Source organism: Colletotrichum navitas (genome assembly GCF_030913465.1).
Source record: "Colletotrichum navitas strain CBS 125086 chromosome Unknown LY79scaffold_106, whole genome shotgun sequence".
Classification (NCBI taxonomy): domain Eukaryota; kingdom Fungi; phylum Ascomycota; class Sordariomycetes; order Glomerellales; family Glomerellaceae; genus Colletotrichum; species Colletotrichum navitas.
In genome coordinates this window covers 120,405-129,561 of record NW_026850652.1, presented here as the reverse complement: position 1 = coordinate 129,561, position 9,157 = coordinate 120,405, and the positions used below count along the sequence as shown (strand labels likewise).

Below are 9,157 nucleotides of genomic sequence, written 5' to 3'. Positions count from 1 at the left end.
CTCTAAAATAGTTATATAAAAGGTAAAGTTAATATTATTATTTAGTAATTATAGCTATATACCCTCTATAATCTCCTTTATAACTATAGTATTAACCTAGCTTAATAATAGGTTATTTACCTTTTACTATTTATATATCCTTAGCTTAGTAAAGAATAAATTACTTATAGTAATAATCTATTTTTACTTTATTACTTTATTATTAATAGTTAATACTATTAGCTAAATAAGCTTTTAGCCTTACTGCTTTACTTACTAGCTAACTAAGAGGTTATTTTAGCTTATAAGGTTAGCTTTATATTACCTTTAGTGTTTAGTGTTTTACTTTATAATATATTTAGCTAGCGTAGGTACTCCTAGGTACTTAGGGAGCTCCTCTTTACTATCTAGATTAATAAATTACTAGACTTTATATTAAGTAGTATAAAAGTAAAGCTTTATATACTATAAGAACTAATCTTTATATATAGTTAAAAGGCTATAAAAGTAAGTATTAGTTAGTAGATTTACTATTACTTCTAAAGGTATTATAAGCGTAAGATAAAGTTAAAAAAAAGTATTAGTATTTAAGAAAAGTATTTCTAAGTGTATACTATTTTATAATAGTAAGGGTTATTATTACTTATAGATTAAGTTAAAGCTAGGCTTATAACTATTATTAAGTAGTATATTTAAGGGGTAATTTATATAGTTAAAAGTGGCTTATTTCTTTTATCTATAGTGCTATAATCTATGTTCCTTAAATATTGCCTTACTTAGTGGATTCTGCCGTAAGTATCCATATTCAGGAGCAAGGGTCAGATTAATAAGCGACGTTGTTCCGGAAGGCGGTGTCAGTCAGCAATATCCTGCATGACAGAACTACTAAGCTCAATTGAAGTCTAAATTTGGGCCGTGTACCACAGAACATGCCGAGGTGGTATCAACTTCAGACAAGACCCTGAGGGTCGGAACCCTCACTCAGCCGCATCCAAAGATAAACGGTTGGGAAGAGACCGGCTGAGCACGTCGCGCGAAACCCAGCTTCGAAAACGGCCCCTGTCGACGCGATGTGCCCACCTGTACTGGCACTGCGGCCACTTTGTCTGAATCCTTCAGCATCGAGGACAGGAAGCGCGCGCGTGTATGCACCCGTCGCAGAGTGGCAGGCCGCATCGTGGACGCCGCAGTGACAGGTTCCTCCTCGGAGCTTTCTGGCGGGCGTGGGTTAGGCGTGGGTCGTCGTCTCTGGGCACCCATCAGCACTATTCTCTATACTCAAATGGGCGCCATGCTTGGGCCAAGCTCCTCGACTCATCGGTAGACAGTCCGTAAAGCGTCCGTTGCGGTTCCGGGTAAATGGGTTTGAAAAGTGAGCCGAGGCGGCCCGAACGTATTCCGACATGGGACCAACTTCATCCGACTGCCAATCACTCTCGAGCTCACTCCTTCAATGTATCGGAAAACTCCAAGGCCTAGTTTGATAATCTCCTGCCGACCGAGGGTGTTGCCAACAACCTCGGCGGCCAGCGCACTGCGTCTAAATACAGTCATGGACAGATCCATATGCAATATGCCCCGTTGGCTGACCCAGTGCAATCTTTTAGCCACGGTCCCGGGCATTGTTTCTGGCAAGAGATTGGGTCATATTCAAACACTGACGACCCTCACTCGGTTCATCCGGTATTCCAAACTTGAGTAACGCGAGGGAACCATGGGACTGGACGGTGGCATCGAATCGGCAGCGGTGCCGCCCAAACACAGCATGCTTTGTCAAGTCTGAGGAAGCTTGATACGACTACCATCGAGGATGAACTCGAATGGCAGAAACAAGCTAAGAGAAAACCCACTCGTGGTTCGCAAGACAGCTTCAATATGTATTGTTATCTAGCTTCGTGTTGTCCACTTACCTCGAATATGACTTTTTATTCATCGCGGATCGACCGCAATTGTAGACACTTAACTTGGGGTGGGGGGCGCAAAGCTTCTTCCAAGGACGTTGCAGCCGCAAACCAGCTTGGACAGCGGCGTGGTGTCGCGGGTGACACCGAAGACATCGAGTTGATAGCAATCACCTTTCATCGTCTTCGTTGTTACGCAGCGAGGCAGAAAGATTAGATGAAACTTTGCTGGGGAGGGGAGGGGGGGCATTACTCGTACGGATCAGCGACTACATACAATACCATGACGTGCTCTGTGCATTTTCTTTTTCCGTCACTCGTCCCATGGCGAGGGAGAATTATTGAGTCTTGTTTCGATGGACGGCACCTACCCTGGCTGGAGACGTGGTGTTCCAAATCCGCTCGCTCTCGCCAGAAAAAGCCATGCTATTCCCTAACCCTTACTCTGCGAGACGGCGCCTAGCCATTGCAAAAAGACACATGGAAGCATCTATTACTACCAAGGTTTCTCTTATCAAGTTTGGGTTAGACATATCTAAAGATGTCTTGTCTCTACTCTACTTATTAGTACTGTCTCTACTACTATATAATTTCTTACAGTAGTCCCCAAATTGTTAAATCCAAGCGACGGAGGAGCCGGCCGGGCACCTCTTCGGTTTTATTCTTTTCTCCTTTTCTTCTATTTTCAATTACCTTGAAGCATGTCGCTCAAGGGCGTTCAAACCCGCCGGGCATCCAAGAAAAGCTGACGAATGCGCAGTCGGAGGGCCAAGTAGCCATACCACAAAAGGCAGGACGGCCCTCGGGCCAAACAGGAAAGGGGTTTAATGCTCTCCAGAAAAGAAAAGAAAAAACAGAGCGAGGGGGTGTTGAGGAAGCAAACAGGGGGGGGTTGCGGACGAGGGGCTACGACCGAGTAGGGGTTTGTTTTCTTTTTGGTTTCCGTCAAAAGAACGTTGACATTTTTCACCATTCCGGTCTGAGGATTACCACAAGCTCCCCCCCCTCAACCGGGAGCTTGTATCTATTCAGTGGCTTGCTTTCAGACTGCACTGATTGTTGCTTCACACTTTGCCCGGATGACTCGGGCGGCCAGGGCTTCGTCGTCGTCGTCTTGGTTCAACGTTGGCGGCTCCAGACAGAGGTGATCGAATGGATGATGGCATTGGAATCCAGACGAGCTTTGGGCTGATCCTCGGGGGGCCACTCCCTCTTACTACGTGCCACCCGAGATTTCCAAATCACATGCCAAGTACGAGATGGACGACTGTAAGAGGGAGGGTTTCAAAACATGATGCGTTCGTTCGTTTTGCTTGCTTGGCTTCCGGCTCTACTAACACAGTTGTACGCCTAGGGACGGCGACTGTCGTCTGCGGCTCACCGGGCCACTACAAAGGCAATGACTGTGGTTCAATGTACGTCTGGCAACCTATCAAGACGTTTGCGTAGGTCAGTCGCAATTCACAGACCTTGTACGAAAGTAGCATCATGCAGTATGAAGACCACCATCGTTGGAAGACACACACAATTGTTGCCATATGAGTCTTTGAAAAGGGGTTTTTTCCCCCATTAGATTTAAATTCATGTACAAGAAAAGGGGCTGTGACCTGTGGATGCAGGCGTGGTATCATGTGTCCGCTAAACACGAAGTAATCCGACTCCCGCCACTAAACAAATCTCAAATCTTTTCTCAAGTACGCCTGCTCTGCCTTTGATTCAGAGGCATCATTCTCGTAAACGCGTCAAAATGTAAGAAAAAAAAACATTATAGACTCCCAGAGCCATTATAACTTGCCGGAGCGGGCTCGCAGCCCAACGCGTCTAGTAGCGGCTGCGCTGCCACCAGCGGCGACGCCGGTAGGTGGTTTGGGTGGCGGGAGGGGAGAAGTTGTCGACCTTGGCCCGCTGCTGGCGGCGCTTGTGCAGACGCCCGCTGCAGCAGGTGAAGAAGACGACGACGGTGCCGATGAGCAGGCAGATGGCGGCGGCCAGGAGGGTCCAGAGCGCAACGCCGTAGTGGGCGTAGCTGCCGTCGTCGCCGTTGTTGTCGCCGTTGACTTTGCGGCGGATGGTCGCGAGCATGACCCAGTCGCAGATGAGGGCGACGATGGTGATGAGGAAGGCGGTGCCGGAGACGAGGGCGGCGAAGAAGGAGCCGAACATGCCGGCGCCGACGGAGAGCACAAAGGCGATGAAGGAGACGCCGGCGGCGATGGGGTTGAGAATCATGACGCGGGTCAGGGCCTCGACGGCATCGGAGGACCAGGCGCCCAACTGCGTGGCATCGGCCTCGCCGATGATGTCGGCGGGCGAGTACCCGACGCTAGAGCGGCTGCACTGGTCGGAGCCACTAGGAGACGCGTTAGCAAGCTGGCTGGCTTTGCCGTAGGCTGGAGGACTTACTCTGCAGAGCCGTCAATGACACACCATCCGAACGTGCCAAATGTGATCTCTCGGCCGGCGGAAGATTGACCCAGCTTCACGGTCAAGAGAGAGATGTGGTGCACCACTGGGGCAGAAATAGTGGTGATAATTAGGAGGATCGTTGCTGCAAGGAGCAAGAAGCTCCCAAAGTGGTGGATGAAGCCGGTGACAGCCATGTTGATGGATTACTGGTGCCGAATGTGGCAAATGGCCGGCGTGTGGTAATAGGTTGAGCTAAGTTGTGTAGGTCAAGTGGCGAGATGGGAATACTGAGGTGACGAACATGTTCATAAAACGAAGGGAGAAGCCGTCCACATATAAGCACCGCCGTGTTACGAACCCCCAGGCCGGGTCAAGAAACACGCCATCGCATGATTTGCTGTGTGATCTGTGACAGTAGAACGCTGGGCACACCGTCGGGGCCAAGAATCCCGTGTAAGTCAGGGTCCTGACGCAGCCCAACGAGTGCGACGTCATCAACGTGGCCCGACTTGGCTCCATAGCGTACTTTTGCGGCTTTTGAGAATAAGAAAAAACACATTAAAGGAAACCAGGTGGATTGGACCCTGGCTTTGCGCAAACAGGCCCCAGCACCGGTTGATCGGCTCGTCTAGGCTCTGCCCAATTTGTTTAATTGTCGACAAAAAACTGGCGATGGTGACTTTAGGTGAACAGGGACGTGGCACTAGCGGATCGTGACGTGACGTTATTGGCGTTGCGGCCAAGCTGATTGGCCCGGCGCTGGGGTCGATGTCGGTCTACGGCACTGCGGGTTGCAAGTCTTCCCTGTTTTTATGGCTCTAATATGACGCCACGCGGTGAAGGGACTTAGGGGCCCTGGCCATGGCAATCCAACTTCAACGTCAATGTTTGTCCAGCTGACTGCCGCACTGCCGATTTCCACCTGTTTCTTTGGCCAAAGCCACCAGCAGCTCGTCGTCAGGGGAATCTTTAGCGTTGCACCGGCCCGGCGAGGACCCTGAAAGACGTCTTCGTCATCATCTCAACACGGTCCTTTCGATTCTTGCAGGCCGATATCGACATGTCGACTGTTGCCCCTGGGCGTTCGCTTCAGACGGTTCAGGGTCTCCATGTCAAGTTCATGCACCGGGCCAGGCCCGCATTGGATTTGGCCATGCAGCACGAGACATCAAGAGTTCCGTCCAATCATCCGCCCAATGAGAGGGCCTGTTTGGGCCTTCTGCCATCCCATCTCCCGCAAGAGCCTTGTGCCAAATTGTCCGCTTGAACCGGTGCTTCACTTCCGGAACGCGTAGCCCATGGCGAAACGATTTGATCATGAGGAACCTGAGGCTTTCACGTCTATTTGGCCTCGGCGGTCAGCAGCGGCTTCAGAATCTACGAAGCGTGCTTGGAGTCCTACTTGTCGCGCGGCACCGCGGCCGTGAGCTATTTGGTCTCTCTCCTATCCAGGTTTCAAGCAGCTCGACCCACGCCTGGTCCCAGAAAACGAGCCCGAACCAGCGCCCTTGCCCAGCTTCTGCAGCACCCAGATGGGCTGACGATAGTGTCCTTCCTCGGCAATCTTTACAGTCAATCAACGTCCGAGATTGTTTCACGCACGAAGGAGTAGGCATTGGCCAACGGACGCGTCTGCTAATGTCTAAAGCAGGGGCCGTAAAGCAATCGGATCACCGCGGCCTCGTGCGGTAGGAGCCCACCAGACTCAACAAGCTCCAGGACCTTCTAGCAGGTTTATTCAGAGCGCCGGCACTTGTGAATCGTAGAAGGGCCAGTGCACCCGAATGTATCTGGTGAAAACTTGCGAATAAGAAAGTACGTGTCGCAGGCTGCTCAGAAGAACGCGACGGGCATATCATATGGGGTCATGCCCATGGCCGATATCAGTACCCAGTTATCTCGGGGTAGCACCTCGTATCGCTCGGCTGTCTATTCAAACCCTTAGAGCCACGATGAGTCTCGGTATCCGGCGGCGAGAGTTATCAGTGTTGCACCAACGCCATTGCAGAGCGCGAAGTCCAGATTCATAGCACGAATGTCAATCGCTATGGCTCCTTGCCCTACGAGAAGACCTTGCAGGGAGTGTGCGAGGCCGTGTGTAGGTCGGCAATGGGGCTGCTTGTATAAAGCCCCGGTGTAGTGCCAAGTGACCAATGCAATAAGAGGCGTGCCCCGTTGCAACGAAAGGGCTGATCTCTGATGACACAATGACCATACGGCGTCGAGTTTGCGATGTCGAGGGTAGATATGTGGTTGTAAAGGGATTGAGGTTGTCACGAAGGAAGACTTCGTAGGCTATTCAAAAAGCCAGCCCTGCAGGGCCACTTGCCACGACAGCGGTGAAAAGACGGCAATGGCGCTCTGTCGCGTAGATGCAAGCCCAACTTTGCTGTTGTGCTTCTCTCATCCTAACTTGTTCGCTTCTTGCCGGAGGTGGAACAGTCCTCCCATGATGGCAGGCGCCTTCTCGCTTTTCTCTCTCCGTTGGATACGGTCGATAATGGCGCGCTTCTTGACGTCGTTTGACTTGGTGCCGAGAAGGATGTCCTCCCAGAGCTGACCCTTGGCCGAGGCCTTGACCTGCCCGCCCGTCTCCCAGTCCGACAACCCATCGGCAGCGACGTTTTTGGGTACCGACTCCTTCAAAGTTGCCGACATGACCGTCTCGCGTCGGGACTTGGGCCATGGGCCATGTAGAGGAGACGCCCTGATAGCGGCGGAGTGTATATAGGTCGGAGCCGGGAAGATGTGCACCGTAAAGTCCTTTCTGTCCTCCGTGTGCGCGGCGAACTCGGCATCATAGTACTTTTCAGAGTTGGTAAAGGGGCCGGCCGAGGCCGAGCTCGTCAGGAACGTCTTGACGGAACCGTTTGTTCGGGGGGTCGCAAGCTGGTATTGTAGCGGGCTGATCTTGGCGAGTTCCTTAACTTTCGCTTTGTCGCTGACGACCGAAATGAAGGACGAAGGATGATTCTTTATACAAATGCATGTCAGTTATGTGGGAACGGAAACACAATGCAATGTGTCCTTCTATGTAACATACATCTAGCTTCTTGAATACTTCGACTTTGGCGAACTGCTGCAGCGAGTGCAGGACAGCCCGTCGTTCTGCGAACTTTGTCGGCCTCGGTACGACCGTGACTTGTATTGTCCGCGCCGCCACCTTATTTTGGAGGGTCTGTAGAATAGCGTGGCCGTTGTTCGACATGACGAATGCGGTTGTCGATGTGATTACAATTGCATGTATGGCAATCGCAGGGTGCAGAAGCCCGGTTCAACTGAAGCTCCGCAAAGTTGTCAAGCTCTAGTGGACCTTGAGACCGTGCGCGAATGAGAATTGACGCACTCACACACAGTGATGACCGCCTGGGGGGCCCCGCCAGATGGCGGGGAGGCAACACTCCGCGACTGGAATTCTAGAACAGCTTGGAATACCTACGCGGTGCTACGCTTCAAGCCTGTCAACTATTCACTTCTCATACTCCCCGTCTATCACGAGTCTTTGAACTTACTGTAAATACTACGGTCCAACACAATAGTGCGCAACACTGCCTGCACCTACCTGCGATTCCAGTGCAACCCCACGTACACGTCAACCAACCCCAGCGTCGCACCCCTCAACCGAAATCATGGCCGCCATCATCGACGCCGACGACGTGATGGAGCCCACCCTTCAGTCCATCATCGACCAGAAGTCGCTGCGCTGGATCTTTGTCGGTGGTAAGGGTGGTGTCGGAAAGACGACCACCTCGTGCTCGCTCGCCATCCAGCTGGCCAAGGCGCGCAAGTCGGTCCTCCTCATTTCGACCGACCCGGCGCACAACCTGTCTGATGCCTTCAACCAGAAGTTCGGCAAGGAGGCCCGCCTCATTGAAGGCTTTACCAACCTCAGCGCCATGGAGATCGACCCCAACGGCAGCATGCAGGACCTGCTCGCGGGCCAGAACGAGGAGGTGGATGCCATGAGCGGTGGGCTCGGCGGCATGATGCAGGACCTGGCTTTTGCTGTACGTTTCCTCTCGCGACCCTTCCGTTCTTTATAGACTGAGGACTAACTCTATTTCCGGACAGATCCCCGGTATCGATGAAGCCATGTCGTTCGCTGAGGTCCTCAAGCAAGTCAAGTCCATGTCCTACGAGACAATCATCTTCGACACCGCCCCGACGGGCCACACCCTCCGCTTCCTCTCGTTCCCCAGTGTCCTCGAGAAGGCACTCGCCAAGGTCTCCCAGCTGAGCTCCCAATACGGGCCCCTCCTCAACGGCTTCCTAGGCTCGGGTGGTCAGCTTCCCAACGGTCAGAACCTCAACGAGATGATGGAGAAGCTCGAGACGCTGCGCGAGACCATCTCCGAGGTCAACACCCAGTTCAAGGACGAGAACCTGACGACTTTTGTCTGCGTCTGCATCCCCGAGTTCCTGTCTCTCTACGAGACGGAGCGCATGATCCAGGAGCTTGCCAACTACGGCATCGACACCCACAGCATCGTCGTCAACCAGCTGCTATTCCCCAAGAAGGGCAGCAACTGCGACCAGTGCAACGCCCGCCGCAAGATGCAGAAGAAGTACCTCGAGCAGATCGAGGAGCTGTACGACGAGTTCAACGTCGTGAAGATGCCCCTGCTGGTTGAGGAGGTCCGCGGTAAAGAGAAGTTGGAGAAATTTAGCGAAATGCTCATCAAGCCGTACGCGCCTCCCGAGATGGACGCATGAGCAACACGTTCTGTGGGTCGATAGGGGGTAAACGGGCGCTGGTCTTCAGAGGTTCCCAAAAAAAAAAAAAAATTCACGACTATGAAATTGGTTAAAGGGCGGGATGGACGGGATGGATGGGTAGCGTGCAGGCGTCAGAGTCACAGGTGGAGGCATAG

The 9,157-nt window shown here is 52.1% G+C and overlaps 3 protein-coding genes across 3 annotated transcripts; 1 reads left to right on the top strand and 2 right to left on the bottom strand.

Moving 5' to 3' along the window:
- Nucleotides 1–3,701: 3,701 nt before the first annotated feature.
- On the bottom strand, nt 3,702–4,480 carry LY79DRAFT_674086 (pH-response regulator; the record flags this gene model as incomplete). The annotated part of the gene is made up of 2 exons (XM_060564252.1): nt 3,702–4,230; nt 4,284–4,480. The coding sequence occupies 2 exons, from the start codon at nt 4,478–4,480 to the stop codon at nt 3,702–3,704; spliced, it is 726 nt and encodes a 241-aa protein (XP_060408484.1).
- A 2,209-nt stretch (nt 4,481–6,689) lies between these two features.
- Nucleotides 6,690–7,494, bottom strand: LY79DRAFT_527074 (uncharacterized protein; the record flags this gene model as incomplete). Its single annotated transcript, XM_060555897.1, has 2 exons — nt 6,690–7,259; nt 7,330–7,494. 2 exons carry the CDS (start codon nt 7,492–7,494, stop codon nt 6,690–6,692), a joined length of 735 nt encoding a protein of 244 aa, XP_060408483.1.
- Nucleotides 7,495–7,915: 421 nt separating this feature from the next.
- LY79DRAFT_527071 (anion-transporting ATPase) lies at nt 7,916–8,999 on the top strand (the record flags this gene model as incomplete). The annotated part of the gene is made up of 2 exons (XM_060555896.1): nt 7,916–8,293; nt 8,358–8,999. 2 exons carry the CDS (start codon nt 7,916–7,918, stop codon nt 8,997–8,999), a joined length of 1,020 nt encoding a protein of 339 aa, XP_060408482.1.
- Nucleotides 9,000–9,157: the final 158 nt, after the last annotated feature.